At 33.3% G+C, this 19,905-nt stretch overlaps 2 protein-coding genes across 2 annotated transcripts; both read left to right on the top strand.

The window, feature by feature from the left end:
- Positions 1-6,471: 6,471 nt before the first annotated feature.
- Positions 6,472-8,716, top strand: LOC100252572 (cytochrome P450 CYP82J17). Its single transcript, XM_002264428.4, has 2 exons — positions 6,472-7,431; positions 7,854-8,716. Exons 1-2 carry the CDS (start codon positions 6,493-6,495, stop codon positions 8,472-8,474), a joined length of 1,560 nt encoding a protein of 519 aa, XP_002264464.1. The 5' UTR covers positions 6,472-6,492; the 3' UTR covers positions 8,475-8,716.
- Positions 8,717-10,084: 1,368 nt separating this feature from the next.
- LOC100247463 (cytochrome P450 CYP82J17) lies at positions 10,085-11,655 on the top strand. The gene is given in 3 exon segments (XM_010659809.2): positions 10,085-10,447; positions 11,022-11,413; positions 11,415-11,655. Coding segments are annotated over 3 exon segments (813 nt in total). The 5' UTR covers positions 10,085-10,267.
- The last annotated feature ends 8,250 nt before the right edge of the window (positions 11,656-19,905 follow it).

Here is a 19,905-nt window from a genome sequence, read left to right as displayed (position 1 = left end):
AAAAAATAGAATTTTTTTTTAAGAAACTTGTTTTCCATAGTTCTTAGTAATAGATTGAAAGTTAGACTTTTTAAAAATGATAGCTTGTAATTCTTGATGATATATTAACAATTGGATTTTTTCATAATTTATTTATTTATTTATTTAATGTTAGTTTGTGATTCTTAAGGATAGTTTAAAAGATAGAAATTGTTTTTTTAGACACTTGTTTTCCATAGTTCTTAGTAATAGAATGAAAGTTAGATTTTTTTAAGATATTAACATGTAATTTTTGGTGTCAAATTGAAAGTTGGATTTGTTAAAATGTTAGTTTACTTGATATAAACACCTTTGGTTGGTTGCTATAATAATTTTATCTTTAATTTGATTTTCAGAAGCCATCGAAAAATAGTGAAGATTGGCCTCCATTCCCACCACTTCAATTTTCTTGGTTGTAAAAAAAAAACTCTACCTTGTGATTTTGTTCTCTTTTGTTTTTGCTTGACATTTTATTCCTTATGTCTTGTTGTTTTCAAATTAATTTCTTTTATTTAAAAAAAAACACTTTTCTTAAAAGATCCCTTTGAAAAATCTATTTTAAAAAATACATCAATAGTCCTTAGAATCAAAATTTCATCTTCTTAAATAATATGCAACCATGTCTTGGTCAGTTAGCATCTTTCTTAGTTTTCAATAAAAGTTCCAGTTTTAAGTTTAAGTATAACACAAATCTAAGCTTGTGATCCTAAACAAATGGGATAATTTCTGGCTAGATTTGTGTATATCAATTGGGGAATTGGCGAAACCCTTACATAAGAAACTTTTTCAAAACTTTTCCTTGTTACCAGTTTTCACTCAACCACTGACCCTTTAGATTTAAAATTCGTTTTAGCAACTTTGAAATGTTTTTAAAAATTTTCCAAAACTTGTATGACTTTCCTTGCTCCTTGAAATTGAATTTAAAGTCTTGTTTGAGTTAGAAAGTAATTCTGGAATAGAAGATATAAATGAATCTTTAGGGAGGCTCTGTTTTCACCCAATTCTGGACACCCGAGATCTTTTTTCAAAATTAAAATGACAAACAACTTTTTAAATTTGATTCAATATTTTTCCTTAATTCTAGGCTTTTTGAAATTGATCTTAGACATGTGAAATATTAAAAAATATACCTTTTTGAGGGAGATATGATTTTTCAAAGTCGTACTTACTGCATATGCTGAATTTTGGACATCTGACTAACTTGAGTGTTTTAAAAATATTTTTGAGTACTATCCGACCCTGGATTCATTTTTTATGTGATATAGACACTTTGAAATAAGTATGTGATTTTTTTTTTATTTATGATTTTAGGTGATCATTTATTATTTTAAAAAAATTCATTTATGCATGACATTTTTTCTTACCTAGTCTGGACCTTTTGGAATTTTCGGGTGTCTTTGTTGCAATTTGTCATTCGAATGAGTGTTTGGATTTGGGTATCTTGTTTTAGACGTGTAGGAGTTGTTTCCTAAATTTTTTTGTGATTAAATTCCACTCCAAGACATTTTTTTTTTAGAAATTATTTTTGTGATGCTCTCTTTATTATATGCATGCTAATGACTCAGTACTTGCTTGAATTGGTATTATTTTTGGAGTCATTTGATTTATCTTAGCTCAATTTTGGATTTGGCAATGTATATTAGAAATAATAAAGATGTTATATGATATATACTTGTCTTAACCACTCTAGCATTTTTTTGAGGAATCTTATAAATTATGCAAGCTATCCAGGTACGTTTTCTATCACTAACTTTTTGAAATTTTATGAACATGCATGTTATTGTGAATTTCATTTATGCTTGATATGATCCTTAGGTGCTTAGATGTATGCTTGATTCGCTATGATTAAATACATGTTGTGTGCTATATTTCTATAATAACTCTGATGTTTTATGATAGCGCTTGAGAAGTAGTTCGCATACGCATCCTAACTCTCATTTATTGTGATTTGACCTTGTTCGGCATGCTATTTTTTGAAATCACCTTACTCTACTTAGGTACCTTCAATTAATCAATTAATTGCCACATTTCCCTCAACTTAGTTAGTAGAGACCTTTATAGGGCTTAGAGGGGTGCTATCTCTTAAAGGTACCTTCCCAATAAGTAACTTGATCCTCGAACCTAGACTCGGTTAAAGACACGCTTTTCCAAAAACCGTGGAGTTATTTTTTAGGGTTTTATTTCTTGTTTTATTTTCTCTTTAAAATAAAATAAAATAAGTGGTGACTTCGACATTTTTCCAAAACATTTTTTTTTCACAAAATAATAAAAGCAAGTCTCGCTGATCGAGTGGGGGCGTACGTGAGAAATGCGAGTCCACACCTATATATGGGGTTTAGAGATATTGCTACTAGTCTACTGCCTTTGTTTAAAATGGTTTCCCACAATACAATTAAGGGTGACATAATGAAGATTTATGAGGTTGAGAAAGGAAAAATGATTAGCTACTTAGAGAAATTTGAAAATAGAATTGCTATCATAACTAATATGTGGACATCAAATCAAATGAAAGGCTATATGTTAATTTCATTGATTAATTTTGGTTATTGCGACATCATATTGTAAGGTTAGCTATGTTAATTTTTTTTTAACTTCCTAAGTGCTTTTTAATTTGATCCTTTAATGATATCACTTGTATTAATGATATAATCTTTATATATATATATATATATATATATATATATATATTTAATGTAGGTTTGTTTATGTGCTACCTCCACACACAAAAAAAGTTCTTTCGGATGTGTTAATTAATGGATTTTTTATTGGATTGGAATATGAATAGAAAAAGTATATGAATAATTGCTCAAGTAATGACAAAATGATTGATATGCCTGTGAAAAAATTATCTTTGAGTGGTTCACTTTTATTGAATGGAAATTTTGTTTACATGTGATGTGCAACACATGTCTTGAACTTAATTGTGAAGGAAGGTTTGGACATCATTGGAATAGAAATTGAAAAAGTTCATGAGAGTGTCGCATATTGGTTGGCAATACCATTAAGTGTGAAAGAGTTTGAAGATGTAGCTCGCCAATTGTGTATTCTATGCAATAAGAAGTTAAGTCTTGATTGCAAAACACAATGTGTTGGGCTCCCTCATATGTGAGGGAGTGGTCCCCATATGCTTGGGGACCAAGTTGGTTGAATTGGAAAAGACAAAAAGAGACAAAAAGGTGATAAAGAAAAGTGGGCAAGAAAAAAAAGATTGGGAAAAACACAGAGAAGAGAAAAGAGAGAAAAACGCATCTCATTGCCCAAATTTCATCAACAAGCCGATCCCGCTTCATTTATGGTCCGATTGAGTTGAAATTTGGAGGAGAGGTTTGAAACTCAAGTAGCTACAATCTGAACGGTGGAGATCAGATTTTGAGATCAGGAAATTATGTTATTGCCCATGAATAGTAATGACATTTTTGGTATATTTTCTCCAATTTTCTTTGTTTTTGACAAGAGAGATTGTATAATCCAAGACTACATGTGTTCTTGATGTATTTGGCAGCCTCTAGAGATTATTCTAGAAAAGACAAGTGTAACACTATTGATAGTGGAAGTTTGAACTGGATTAGGTCCCGTGGTTTTTCTCTTCGCATTGGGGGGTTTTCCACGTAAAAAATTCTGGTGTCTGATTTATTTTCTATTGGATGAGTTCAATTATTTTTTGTTGCTAATTGATATTGCCTATTTAGTCTTGCACAAAGAAAGGGTAGAAAAATTATGGTGTTTGTTGGAATATTGTGAATTTACCTAATAAGTGGTATTAGAGTCAGGTTGATTATCAGTGGGATCTCTTGTGTGAATTAAATGAAGGACGATGACAGTGGAATGATTAAACTCATAACTTCCAATTATTCAATTTAGAAGACTAAGATGGACGATATTCTATATTGCAAAGAGTTGTTTGAGTCCATTGAATATAGGGGTTATAAGCCAGTTACTACAACTGAGGATGAGTACTGGAAGAAATTAAATAGGAAAACCATTTGATAGATTAGACAGTTAATTGATCAGAGTGTCTTCCATAGTTAAGAAAATTTTCTAATGACACCCTTCCTCAAAGAGAGGAGTTTGTCGGTTTATAAGACTTCCTTTTTACATTTTTTTCCTTGTACATTTTTTTTGGGTTATAGAAAATAACTATTGATCTCCAATTAATAGCGGTATACGTTTCTATTAATTGAACAACCATATATCCTGAAGACTACCTAAACTTTGTGTAATTTGGCAACTAGAATGGGTAAAATACGTTGGAGTTATGTTCCTATAAAAATTTTAAAACCAGAGCTGCCATCTTGAAAGAAGACAATTTTAAGTAAGAGGTTTAAGAATCTGATCCTTTTATAAAAGAAATTCTTCATATTTTTTTAATCCCTCTTTGATTTCAGATAACAGTATTTGTACTCAGAGGCATTACCATAACATTTCCTCTAAATGTCGAGTACACAAGTGTTCTTCAGAAATTTATTTATCCCAAAAGGCAAGAAAAATCTGTTTGCCTTTGATTATCGAAATGCGTGTTTGACTCCTTCTCAAGCACAACAGCCATGAAAATTTTGTATTGTATATAAAATTATTCAGTCTCGCAATCGAATGCAATACTCCATTCTTAGTGTTGAAAAATCAAACACATGCATTGAAAAAGCAGTAGAAAGGACAAACACATGAGAGGAAAAAATTTCCTGACGGGGAAAATTATTCCAATTTGGTGGCAGCGGGCATGTTGGAGTTTAAACATTGAAGCAAGGGAAATCAGTATAATAATTAGGCCAGTGAGGCCAGCAGTAGGCAGGATGATGCCATATCCGAATATTTAAGATTTGGACCAAAAAATCTCGAATCTAATCTTTACCAAGTATTTACATTTAAATTTTAGAATAAAAATTTATTTTTATAAGTATTTATTGATTAATTATTTAAAATTGATGAAATGATCTCGAATCTAATATTTCATATTTTTTTATTTAAAAATATATTTTACCATTTTAAGAATTTATATTTAGGTTTTAAAAGAAATATTCATTTTTACCAAAAAGAAAAAATATATATATTTTATCAAAATAAAACTCCAAAAAAAAAAGAAAAATTAAAATTTTAAAATTTAATTTTTAATAATTCTTTTAATCAAATAATCCAATATTTATATATTCATCTCAGACACAATCCGAGATGAGATTAAGAGGTCTTAAACATCTTCATAAGTTATTAAACAAAAAATTTACAATGAAGTATTTTAATAAATAACTGTGTAATTAAGAAGTTGAAAAAATATAATTATTTTTCATATTTTGTATATTTTAAATAAAACAATAAATAACATAACTGAAAAACATTTTAAAATAATAATAATGTACGGTTAAATGTGAAATTTGACCCTTATGTCAATGCCAAATTTTTGGGGTCTGAATCCTTTTAATCCAGCCCAATCATAACCCAGACAAATGGATAAGGCGGGATTTTGCAAGCATGGCAATCCGGAAATCCTTGTATTTAGGGTCCAAGTCATCAACATCTTCCGCTGAATTATCACGCATTCCTCTAAAGTAGTTAAGAAATTCTTCTAATGACACCCTTCCTCAAAGAGAGGAGTTTGTCAGTTTATAAGACTTCCTTTTTTTCTTTTTTTTCTTTTTACTTTTTTTGGGTTATAGAAAATAACTGTTGATCTCCAAACCTGATGAGCCGTCTCTATTTGAACAACCATAAATCCTGAAGATTTCCTAAAATGAGTATAATTTGGAAACTAGAATGGGTAAAATACATTGGAGTTCCTATAAAAATTTTAACCTGAGCTGCCATCCTGGGAAGACAAAAGTTTCAGTAAGCGGTTTAAGAATCTGATGATCCTTTTATAAAAGAAATTCTTCATTTTTTTTAATCCCTCTTTAATTTCAGATAACGGTATTTGTACTCAAGAGGCATTACCATAACATTTCCTCTAAATCTGTTTGCCTTTGATTGTAGAAATGGGTGTCTGACCCCTTCTCAAGCACACCAACTATGAAAATTTTGTATTGTATATAAAATTATTCACTCTCGCATGCTTCTTCAATAAAAAATAGAACCTCCAGATTTGATTTTCCGATACCTAATGTGATTTGAAAAACTCTGTATGCTACTAGCTAGACATAGCATCAAACGCAGCTAAATTCTTTGACTAACGCAATTGAATGCAATATTCCATGCTTAGTGTCGAAAAATCAAAACATGCATTGAAAAAGCAGTTGGAGGAGATTGCTCTGTAAGAGTGCATGCCGTACGTCTAGTTCCAAAAATAAATTATTGATGTTAGTGGACCATTATAGAGGAAATTAGAAAGGACGAACACGTGAGAGGAAAAAATTTCCTGAACGGAAAATTATTCCAATTTGGTGGCAGCGGGCATGTTGGAGTTTGAACATTGAAGCAAGGGAAATCAGTATAAATGTCTGGTAGTGAATCCTAAGTTGAGCACCATTCCCCAATCTCTACTCCAACATGGATTTGCCTTCTCATTTCCTAGCAATTGCAGGGCTTATTCTGGGGTTGGTGTTATGGTATAATCACTGGAGAGGTAAGACTCTTACTCACAAGAGTAAGGGCATGTCCCCCCCGGAGCCCTCCGGTGCCTGGCCATTTGTAGGTCACCTGCACCTACTACATGGCAAAGTCCCAGTTTTCCGAACCCTTGGAGCCATGGCTGACAAGGTTGGTCCTGTGTTTGTGATCCGGCTTGGAATGTACCGAACACTTGTGGTGAGTAATCGTGAGGCTGCTAAAGAATGCTTCACTACCAATGACAAGATTTTTGCCTCACGCCCAAATTCTAGCGCAGCCAAGATCCTAGGCTACAACTATGCCGCATTTGCCTTTGCTCCTCATGGACCTTATTGGCGTGAGATGCGGAAGCTATCCATGCTAGAAATTCTCTCCACCCGTCGCCTCGGTGACTTGATGCATGTGCAGGTTTCGGAATTGCATGCTGGCATTAAAGATTTGTACATACTTGGCAAAGATAACAACTGGGTGAATCCAAAAAAGGTGGTGATAAGTGAGTGGTTTGAACACCTGACCTTTAATGTAGTCCTGAGGATGGTTGCGGGGAAGAGATATTTTAACAATGTCGTCCATGGGGGTGAGGAAGCAAGGTCTGCTATAGCAGCAATTAAGAAAGTCCTGCTTCTAGTTGGGGCCTCTGTGGCATCAGATGTGATCCCATTTCTTGAGTGGGTGGATTTACAAGGCCATTTGTCCTCTATGAAACTTGTTGCAAAGGAAATGGACTCACTTATTGAAAGCTGGGTAAAAGAACATACAGGGAGGCTCAACAGTGAGGCCAGCAGTAGTCTGGACTTCATAGACATCATGCTAACCAAGCTCAAAGATGCTTCCCTGTTTGGCTACTCGCGCGAGACTATTATCAAGGCAACAGTACTGGTACGTTCTTTTATATCTATATATCTATTTCTTTATATATATATATATATATATATAGGGCATCTTCTTGATTATCAGGAATAGTAAGTAGGTTGAGCAAAAGAATTGACTGCCATCACCATGTTCACCCTAGTCATGGAAAACACATATACATCAAGCAAGGAAGACCAGAAAAGACTTGTATGAAAACTACTAGACTTAATCAATTGATCAACCCCAGGTCTTCCAATGATGTAGAAACGGGCAATATAATCATTGAAAACAACTACCAAATAATTCAAGCAATGCATACCCAAACTTTTTTGAACTGTCAATTCCCTTTCATATATATTATGCATTTGGATCAATTAGGTTCTTTCTTTTGATACCTTCTCTCTTCTAAAAGCTTTTGTTTTGTTATTTTCTGAAATTTAACACTATAGACCATGATCGTGGCGGGCTCTGACACCACTTCTCTTACCTCTACATGGCTCCTGTCCGCATTGTTGAACAATAAACATGTTATGAAGCATGCTCAGGAAGAGCTAGACTTAAAAGTTGGTAGAGACAGGTGGGTGGAACAATCAGATATCCAGAACCTAGTTTACATTAAGGCTATTGTTAAGGAAACCCTAAGGCTATACACAACATTTCCCCTATTAGTACCACACGAGGCAATGGAAGACTGTCATGTTGGTGGGTATCACATTTCCAAAGGCACCCGCTTGCTAGTCAATGCATGGAAGTTGCACCGAGATCCTGCTGTTTGGTCTAACCCTGAAGAGTTTCAGCCAGAGAGGTTTTTGACAAGCCATGCAAATGTAGATGTGTTTGGCCAGCATTTTGAGTTAATCCCATTTGGTTCTGGTAGAAGATCTTGCCCAGGACTCAATATGGGCTTACAGATGTTACACTTGACAATTGCTCGGTTGCTTCAAGGATTTGACATGACTAAACCATCAAATTCTCCGGTGGACATGACAGAAGGGATAAGTGTCGCTTTGTCTAAGCTCACTCCATTGGAAGTTATGCTCACTCCCCGCCTTCCTGCAGAACTTTATTAGTGCTACATAAGCTAATACCAAAAAAATAAAAAGACGAGCACACATAGCATTGTGTAGATCTCATGATTCCAACATGGTAGGGCATTGGCTCCATTCTTAGTTGATTCATCAGATTGTCTATTATGGGTATAAGTCATTGTAATGAATAAATGTAAGGGCATGGAGGATGAGCTTGAAGCCCATTTGTTTTTCATGTAAGTTTTGGCGAGTGGCTGCTAAGATATGCAAGTGATCTTTCTAACCATGTCAACATGATCTCTCCATATATGATTCTATGGATCAAAGTGGTCTAGAGATGGCAACAGGCAAGGTTGAGACAAGTGGCCCCTATCCCAACCACATTCAATTTATGAAAACTTATTTTCATTCTCATCCCATTTTAAAATTTAAACGGGTAAGAATATGGTAGGCATGAGAATTTCTCATACCTTTTGCATTACTGTCAGTTTACTTTTTATTTATTTATTTTTTATTTTTTTATTTTTAGTTTTAAAAAAGTTTTAATTACATTATGAAAGTTAATAGTGAAAAAACCGAAAGTCCAATAGGGAACACCTAGAGGGGGTGAATGGGTGATTTAAATATTTTCAATAAATTTTTTTGTGTCATACCCAATTTTTTTACCCTGCAAGATGTTAGGATAATCAATCCTATCAATTATATGCAATTCAAACAAAATATCAAATATAGAAATATATGAACAATAAGACACAAGATTTTTTATATGGAAAACCCTCATAGTAAACTCCAGGAGGTCTAAGACCTACTAATCTAAATCCACTAAACAAAATCTTCTAATGACACCCTTTCTCAAATAGAGGGGTTTGTTTCATTTTTTTCATTGTACTTCTTTTTTTGGGTTATAGAAAATAACCGTTGATCTCCAATAGAGCTCCATATCTGATGAGCTGTCTCTATTTGAACAACCATATATCCTGAAGATTTCCTAAAATGAGTATAATTTGGAAACTAGAATGGGCAAAATACATTGGAGTTCCTATAAAAATTTTAATCTGAGCTGCCATCCTGAGAAGAAAATTTTTTTAGTAAGCTGTATAAGAATCTGATGATCCTTTTATAAAAGAAATTCTTCATTTTTTTTAATCCCTCTTTAATTTCAGATAACGGTACTTGTACTCAGAGGCATTACCATAACATTTCCTCTAAATGTCGAGTGCACAAGTGTTCTTCAGAGATTTATTTTTCCCAAAAGGCAAGAAAAATCTGTTTGCCATGGCTGACAAGGTTGGTCCTGTGTTTGTGATTCGGCTTGGAATGTACCGAGCACTTGTGGTGAGTAATCTGAGGCTGCCAAAGAATCCTTCACTACCAACGACAAGGTTTTCGCCTCAGGCCCAAGTTCTAGGGCAGACAAGATCCTAGGGTACAACAATGCCGCATTCGGCCTTGCTCCTTATGGACCTCTTTGGCGTGAGATGCGGAAGCTATCCATGCTGGAAATTCTCTCCACCGGTCGCCTCAGTGACTTGATGCATGTGCATGTTTCCGAATTGCATGCTGGTATCAAAGATTTGTACATACTTGGCAAAGATTACAACTGGGTGAATCCAAAAAAGGTGGTGATGAGTGTGTGGTTTGAACACCTGACCTTCAATGTAGTCCTGAGGATGGTTGCGGGGAAGAGATAATTTAACAACGTCGTGCATGGGGGTGAGGAAGCGGGGTCTGCTATAGCAGCAATTAAGAAGCTCGTGCCTCTAGCTGGGGCCTTTGTGGCATCAGATCTGATCCCATTTCTTGAATGGGTGGATTTACAAGGCCATTTGTCCTCTATGAAACAAGTTGCAAAGGAAATGGACTCAGTTCTAGAAAGCTGGGTTGAAGAACATACAGGGAGGCTCAACACTGAGGCCAGCAGTAGGCAGGACTTCATAGACATCATGCTAACCAAGCTCAAAGACGCTTCCCTGTTTGGCTACTCGCGCGAGACTATTATCAAAGCAACAGTACTAGTATGTTTTTTTATATCTACATGTCTATTTCTACATATATATATATATATATAGGTGTGGACGGGGGTCTACAATAGGGCATCATCTTGATTTTCAGGAATAATAATTAGTTTGAACGAAAGAATTGACTGCCATCACCATGTTCACCCTAGTCATGACTATTTAGTAGCTAGAAATTAAATAGGAAAACACATATACTGATGCTGTCGGTATATAAATCGAATTTCTAGGTTGGTTCACCTATGATCAGTTGTTATCGGGCATGAACTACCGCCCATGGGTTGAGTAGCAGTCCATGAACTCAATAGAGTGCAGAAACAAGGAAGACCAGAAAAGCCTTGTATGAAAACTCCTAGACTTGATCAATTGATCAACCCCAGGTCTTCCAATGATGTAGAAACGGGCAATATAATCATTGAAAGCAACTACCAAATAATTCAAGTAATGTATTCCCAAATTTTTTTGAACTGGTCAAGCAATATTATGCATTTGGATCGATCCTAGGTTCTTTCTTTTGATACCTTCTCTCTTCTAAACCTTTTGTTTTGTTATTTTCTGAAAATTAAAACTACAGATTTTGATCGTGGTGGGCTCTGACACCACTTCTATTACCTCTACATGGCTCCTGTCTGCATTGTTGAACAATAGACATGTTATGAAGCATGCTCAGGAAGAGCTAGACTTAAAAGTTGGTCGAGATAGATGGGTGGAACAATCAGATATCCAGAACCTAGTTTACCTTAAGGCTATTGTTAAGGAAACACTAAGGCTATGCCCAGCAATTCCCCTATTAGTACCACTCGAGGCAATGGAAGACTATCATGTTGGGTATCACAGCAATTCCCCTGGGTATCACATTCCCAAAGGCACCCGCTTGCTAGTCAATGCATGGAAGTTGTACCGAGGTCCTGCTGTTTGGTCTAACCCTGAAGAGTTTCAGCCAGAGAGTTTTGACAAGCCATGCAACTTTAGATGTTTTTTGCCAGCATTTTGAGTTAATCCCATATGGTTCTGGTAGAAGATCTTGCCCAGGAATCAATATGGCCTTACAAATGTTACACCTGACAACTGCTCGGTTGCTTGAAGGATTTGACATGGCTACACCATCAAATTCTCTGGTGGACATGACAGAAGGGATAAGTATCACCATGCCTAAGTTCACTCCATTGGAAGTTATGCTTACCCGCCTTCCTGCTGAACTTTACTAGTACTGCATAAACAAATAGCAAAAAAATAAAAAGGCGAGCACACTTAGCATTGTGTATATCTCATGATTTCAACATGATAGGGCACTGGCTGGATTCTTAGTTGATTCACCAGATTGTCTTTTTTAGGTATAGGTCATTGTAATGAATAAATGTAAGGGCATGTAGATACTATCCGTAAGTCTTATTCCTCAATATTTACACTAAACTTCATATTCGTGATACAACACCATGCTTGCTCCCGGTGGACCCTACCTTAGTGCTTGGGGCATGTAGATCTTCTCAATTTAGAGAAAGCAAAGACAAACTTATTGAGAGTTTTGGGTGTGGGGAAGGCTGATAGGGTTTTTCCAATGTTCACATCATGAAACAAAACCTCTTTTTGGCATGATGTTTATGGGATAAAAATACCTACCAAATGGAAAGTTGAATTCCACAATAAAACCAATTAAAATATGGGAAAAATATAATTGTGAAGAGTTGAATTTCTGCCTTGAGCACTTGAGTGCCCTTAGGAGCGGTTGAGGGATTGAAGACTTAATTAAAACCAAGTTTAAAGCATTTTTCACTTAAATTAAAACCCTAATCCACTTCACGCCTTAATTGATTCCAACTAACCTTTCTAGGATCCCTTTAGACTTACCTATGTCATTCCTATTGAACATAAAACAACTTTGAATCTTCAATGGAGAATAATAAAACACAATCTAAAAAAGTCCTAAGTTAGAATGAATGAAACAAAATTGTCAACTTAAAATACATACCCTAATGTACCAACATATTAAAAATAAATATGTTTTATAAATAAATAAATATTTTAATTTTTATAATTTATTTTTTAGAAGTAAATAATTTTTATTATTTTTAATGTGTTAGAAAGAAGAAAATGAAAAAAATAATAAATTAAACCATTTTTTATTATAATTATACATTCAATCAAGGCATGATGAGGTGGGAGAAGTCAATACTTGAATCATCTTAAGTTTTAAAAAATATTTCAAACTCACCCCTATATCCTATTTATCCTCATTCCAAAAGCAGCTTTATTACTGGTGTATGTGTGAGGGGTGAGAGGGTTACCCAAAACGACCCGCTCCATTGTCATCCGTAAAATGGTTTTACCCCACAACTAGGGGTTCAACTAAAGAAGCATGTAAACAAAGTTTGTTTTGTACACATTAAATTTGCCAATATAGGCATTATGCTCACCGTTTACATCTCATATATAGGCCACTTAAGAACTAAAATTTATTCAAAATAAAAAGACGTTGGAAATGGACTTAAGAAAATAAAAAATTGAACAATTATGTTGTAATAATACTAATAATCATAAAGATATTTAAATTTCAAGATTACAACTTCTCCTTCTCAAGACTATATCGTTGACCTATCTTCTTTTAACTTCCATGATATTTAATACATTTTAACTTCTACTACATCCAAAACCATTAAATAGAGAATGTAATATTCCATAAAGTTTGGACTAGATGAAAAACATGGTTGGTAATAAACTAATTAAATTTTGTGATACTTGCTAAATTGTTTTGCACATATGCACTTGGACAAAAATTATTATCAAATATCTGTTAGTGCATTAGTTGCTTAGTTTAAGTTAGCAACTTAGTTCCATTCATCTTGGATGAGGATTTTTCTTGTTGACTGTGTCTTACTCTCCATTGAAGACTCAAGCTAGGTTGTTGCATGATCAACCCAAGATGGCACAAGTAAATAGAGAAAGGTCCAGGAAAGGCTAATTTGATTAAAATATGGCATAAAGTGGGTTTTAGATTTTAATTGGGCTAAAATATTTTTTAATTTAAATTTAAAAAGTTAGTCGAGTGCTTAAGCACTCAAACTTAGCACTTGAGCACTCAAACCTAGCATTGAAGTGTTGCGAGTGCTCCTTCAAGTGTTCAATCATTTAAAGTAGATTTTCCTAATTTCAAGTAGTGATTTGTTTTAATTCTTTCCATTTTCTAAAGTTTTGAAAACTTTAGGATTTTGTCCACCAGAATTTCATCTTTATAAATTCTATGCACAAATTTTTGAAAAATGATTATTAGCCTTTCCCACATCCGAAAAACTCTCAGACTATGTTTGTATTCTCATTCTTAGCTTTATGAAAGAGATTTACTTTCCCTTCACTACAAGAAAAAGGGTCATTGTTAACATATATTATCTTTACTTAAAGTAGTATATGTCAATATCTTTTATTTAAATGGGCAACTATGACATATAAAACTTAGTTAAAAGAAATAATGACATATATGAATTCCAGTGATTATTCCATGACTTATGACGATGCAACCTTGACAGAGAATTTATAAGTCAATATAAAATTAATATATTCATATGTAAAGGTATCTAAATAAAGGCAATAATGACATATGTGGAATTTGCTAAAATTTTCTTTAATTTATAGTAATACAATCTTGATAGAAAAATTATAAGTCAATATATAGAGTTAAAATATTTTTATGTCAAGGTTGGTAAAAGCTATCTTGACAAATAATTTATAAGTCAATCTAATTTTATTAATAAATCTATCAAGGTTATATTAGTAAATATTGAAAATCTCACTTCTCATTTTTTTTCTTTTAATTCTTTTATTTTTCTTTTAATTCTATCTAGGCCCATTCCCATCTACAAGCAACTTGAAAGAAAATCCTAAGACAATAGGCACCATTAAAAATTTTGTGAAAAGTAAAAATAATTTTTATGAAAATTTATTGAATTAGATATTTATTCTCCATGCAAATATATATCCTTTATAGGGTTTTAATTTTTGTTTTTGCTTTTTTTGTTTTTGTTTTTTTGCATTTTTTATGACATTTATTAAATGATGTAACATGACTTCCTTTTATTTTGCTTATTGTTGCAACCATAATAATGTACGCATGTAAAATGTATGCAGTCAGTGGTCTTTGTCACACATGGACAAATCATTTATAATGATATTTAGATTTAACAATTTGGTGTTATTTGTGCCTAATACTTAAATAGCCTCTGCAACTTGCACCCCAGTTACATAATACCATTTCAGAATTTCTACTAGTAGAGGGACATTTGGTGGGATAATAAAAATTATATGCCTAAATAAATGCCTTTGTGGGCAGTTTAAAGTTGCCCCAAATTATTTGAGTAAATTACAAAATCTCATAAATGCTCCAACGGGACCATTCAACTGTAAGTCCCAGAAATGACAACCAAAAAATATGTTTGTCAACCTTCTCATGGGATCATCCAAACATATGAGCGTGAGTTTAGCAGAATACTACAACAAAAAATGCCAAACCCACAAAATAGAGGGTTATTGGCTACAGATTTAACATTCATGGATTCATCTCAATCCTCCTCAAGCTCCATATGAAGGTCCAAACCCTAATAAACCATCTAATTCAAGAAAAGCTAGAGGAATATTATATTTGCAAACTAGCGCATGTAGAGTTTAGCATGTCAAATGTAGTTGTAAGAAGTCTTAACTAATGTAGGTGAAATTTAGCTGAAATAAAATAAGGGTAAAATTGGCAGAATATAGTCACGTGTCCCTGAAATTTCTCTTGTATTTGGTGTAATAATTATGAACTTTAGCTGTCTGTGTGAAATTGATAATCCTTTTAAAAGTAAGAACTAGGAAACCAGTCTCATTTCTTACTTTGGAATGTTCATGTATTATTCATCTCATTATATGCAAACAGTTCTTATTTAATAAAGAAATTCCACGGGGTAGGACATGGGATTGGAAGCTCAATCTGAACACTCATTCAAGGCTTCCACATCTGGTCAAGGGCGGCGCATTGATCTCATTTACAATGACCTGTTTCTTATGAAATACAAATTGTCCACTTACACTTCAAGGCACCGCATCCTCACACGTACATCACAACACGCCAAAACATGGCCAACTCATACATCTGCATTTTATTCTCCAAGGCAAGCTGTCAATAAACACAAGGATCATTGCTAAATTGTATCCCTGTTTCTACGTCCATTGTTTTTGTCCTGGTTTCGCTACCATTGATATGACTTCCAACAATGGAATATTATCTTTCGAAACAATCAGGAGAGAAACAATGGTATTCCCATTTCTCATTAATGGAAGAAACTTTCTGGGTGGTTTCTCCCCTTATTTCAGAGGGTTTTTTTTCCATATTCAGGAAGAATGGTGAACGTGTCTGCATGTTTTGGGAAGCTTCATGTGTGTCCTGGTTTCATCAGAACTGATATGACTGACCATTCCCGTGCCCAATCCACCAAACAAATGGGCCCGAGTTGCAAAAGCCCTAACCCCACTTAAAGATCAACTTTGAAGTGGACCAAGCAAAGCCCAATCCAAAAAATAATTGAACTTGGGTTGCAGCTAGAGCTCTTCCCATAGCCATGGAGTAAAAAATAGAAAAATTCCATTAGAAGTCAAGAATTTTGTGCGACAAAGATAGAAAGTTAGAGAGAGAGTTGAATAGGCCAGCAACCCCCGCTCAATTCCTAAGAGAATGTGGGACTTTTCTTAATAGTACGGTAATTTAAAAAAGTTATGCTTAAATTATTGTAGTAAAAGAAGTTATTACAAATATACGGTAGTTTTTGCCACTTAGGAGAGAGGAGAGAGGGTGAATGGATAATTTTTTTTTTAAACCAAAATCATCTTTTCAAAATTCAAAAGACAATTTTAAAAAAATTTAAAAAAGGAAATCATCACTTTAAGAGACGAGTTCCCATGAAAAAAAATTCTAAAATTAAAAAAAAAAAAATTCCATTTAAAAAAAATAAAAAAATAAAAAATTCGAGTTCCTTGAAAAGACAAGTTCCCATGAAAAAAATATATTTTTTTTTAAAAAAAATTCCCAAATTATAAAAAAAATAAAAAAATTCCTCAAGAGAACTCGTCTCTTGAAGAGACGAGTTCCCGTGAAAAAAATATATATATTTTTTTTAAAAATAATTCCCAAATTAAAAAAAAAAAAAAATTCCTCAAGGAACACGTTTTTTCAAAAAAAAAAAAAAAAATTTATATATATATATATTTAAAAAATTCCCAAATTATATTAAAAAAAAAAAAAAAACAATTCCTCAAGGTAACTGTCTCTTTTGAAGAGATTTTTTTTTTTTTAAAAAAAAAGAATTCCCAAATTATAAAAATAAAAAATAAAATTCCTCAAGGTCTCTTCAAGAGACGAGTTCCCATAAAAAATATATATTTTTTTTTAAAAAAAATTCCCAAATTATAAAAAAAAAAAAAAAAAAAAAAAAAAACAATTCCTCAAGGGAACTTGTCTCTTCAATTGGTTTTTTTTTTTAATAATTTGGGAATTTTATATATATATATATATTCATGGAACCCTCGAGGAATTTTTTTTTTTAAATTTGGGAATTTAAATAAAAAAAATATTTTTTTTATGGGAACTCGTAATTTTTTTTTTAATTTGAGGAATTGTTTTTTTTAAATATTTTTTTTAAAAAAATTATTTTTTTTCCATGGAACTCGCCTCTTGAAGAGACAAGTTCCTTGAGGAATTGTTTTTTTTTTTTTTTTTTTAATTTGGGAATTATTTTTTCAAAATATTTTTTAAAAAAAAATTATTTTTTTTCCCATTGAACTCGTCTCTTGAAGAGACGAGTTCCTTGAGGAATTGTTTTTTTTTTTTTTTTTTTAATTTGGGAATTTTTTTTTTTAAATATTTTAAAAAATATATTTTTTTTTCCCATGGAACTCGTCTCTTGAAGAGACGAGTTCCTTGAGGAATTGTTTTTTTTTTTTTTTTTAATTTGGGAATATTTTTTTAAAATATTTTTTTTAAAAAAATTATTATTTTTCCCATGGAACTCGTCTCTTCAAGAGACGAGTTCCTTGAAGAATTGTTTTTTTTTTTTTTAATAAATCGGGAATTTTTTTTCCATGGAACTCGTCTCTTCAAGAGACCAGTTCCTTGAGGAATTGTTTTTTTTTTTTTTTTTAATTTGGGAATTTTTTTTAAAAAAAATTAATTTTTGTTCCCACGGAACTCGTCTCTTGATTCCTTGAGGAATTGTTTTTTTTTTTTTTTTTTCAAAAAAAAAAATTGGGAATTTTTTTTAAATATTTTTTAAAAAAAAATTATTTTTTTTCCCAAATTAAAAAAAAAAAAAAAAGAATTTCCTCAAGGGAACTCGTCTCTTCAAGAGACGAGTTCCCATGAAAAAAAATCCCAAAATTAATATTATTTTAAAAAAAATCCCAAATATAAAAACAATCCTCAAGGTAACTCGTCTCTTCAAGAGACGATTTCCCATTAAAAAAAATTAATATTTTTTATTTTAAAACAAATTAATTTTTTTTTTAAAAAAAATCCCAAAAAAAAAAAATCTTCAAGGAACTCGTCTCTTCAAGAGACGATTTCCCATTAAAAAAAATTAATATTTTTTTTAAAAAAAAACCCAAATTAAAAAAAAAAATCCTTAAGGGACGAGTTCCCATGAAAAATAAAAAAAATTAATTTTTTTTTTTAAAAATCCAAAAAAAAAAAAAATCCTCAAGGAACTCGTCTCTTCAAGAGACGATTTCCCATTAAAAAAATTAATATTTTTTATTTAAAAAAAATTAATATTTTTTAAAAAAAAATCTCAAATTAAAAAAAATATTCCAAAAGGGAAATCGTTTTGCAATTTTTTTTTTTGTTGGCAAATCATTTCCAATAAACTAGCAACCAATAAAAGTTAGTATTCATCATCAATACAAATAAACGAAGAATAAAAAAAAACATGTATCATCAATTTATGTTCCATACAAGATATAAAAGTCATCAATGTGTGCCGCATGAAGGAGGCTTCCTTCTTCGTTGTGGCCGTTGGTGACATATTTCCAACTCGGATTGATCTGAGGGACCATCTAATGTTGCTTCATTTCCTCGTCCTCGACCTCTTCCTCGTCCACGTCCTTCATCTTGCACTTGTGCCTCTCGCTGTTGTTTAACAAGTGGTGACGGAAAGTATTGCATTTGTGTCGCCACATCATCTCTAAATGGATGTCCTAATGACTGCGGTGACAAAGCAATGAGTGGTGTTGTAGGTGGAGTAAATGATACATCGATACTAGACGACATAGGTATATGAAAAGAAGGCCCATCAATATAAGAATGCAATATCTCCTGCATGAATGATGTCCCAACATCTTCTTGTATCACCCCCTCAGCAATGGATGGAACTGATGAATAAGGCAGTGACTGGTCAAGTGGTGTAGAAAAATTGAAGGAAGAATGTTCCAGAGCTGATGGTGGAAAATTTATAGCTACATCATCGCTATGGAAGTGTGGATCATCAGAAATATGGCCTCCACGTGTTCGTACACCTCCGCCTCTAGTGCGAACACCTCCACCTGTAGGATGTACCCCACCACCTCTAGTCCGCACCCCACCACCTCTGGTCCGTACCCCAATATCTGTCATCCCAACCTCCTCATCTGATGAATGTCTCTCCGCATCAATGACATTAGGGGGAATAAGAAACTCATCGGCCTCGTGGATCTCTGAACGTCTAGTCCGTACCCCACCACCTCTAGTCCGCACCCCACCACCCTTAGTCCGCACCTCACCACCCCTAGTCCGCACCCCACCATCTCTTATCCCATCCTGATCCGATGATTGTCTCTCCGTATCAACAACATTAGGGGGAATAACTAACCGATCAGCCTCGTGTATAGCCTCTAAAGTGGTTGCACATAATTGATGAATTACATCACGATAACCGATATTCAGTGTGTCTGGAGCAGTCCATAAATGTATTTGTTGCAAACTGCGGTTCTGTAAGAATTAAGAATAAAAAGTTAGATGTTTTTGTAATAAGAAGAAAATATAGTAATAAATAAAAAGACATTGTAATTACCACTATCTCCCACGAAGATCCATGTGGAGTAAAAAAAAGGCGAGTGATCGAACGATACCACACCATATATGGGTGGTTATACCCGTACGAAGTATATGCTGCCTCAGCTCTAGCAAGATGATCGTACCTAGCCTCCCACCTTTGAATATAGTGGTGATGAATACTCATCCAATCAAAATCATGTCGACCCCTCAAATCATATCTATGTAAGCCCAATTCTGTATCGCATTGCTCGGGAATATGTTGTACTAGCCCAAATTGCCGCAAAACACGATCAGGTCTATGCCACTCCACTATGTGGAAACAGATAAGGGGTGAAATAGTCAACCACAAGTCAGAGGCAATAGTACAGTAATCTGGGAGTGCAGAGATCACATCATCAGTATATGGCTTCCA

This window comes from Vitis vinifera, chromosome 12 (assembly GCF_030704535.1).
Source record: "Vitis vinifera cultivar Pinot Noir 40024 chromosome 12, ASM3070453v1".
Taxonomy (NCBI): Eukaryota; Viridiplantae; Streptophyta; class Magnoliopsida; order Vitales; family Vitaceae; genus Vitis; species Vitis vinifera.
Note: the sequence above shows the minus strand (reverse complement) of the source record. Positions and strands in the feature narration are given on the sequence as shown.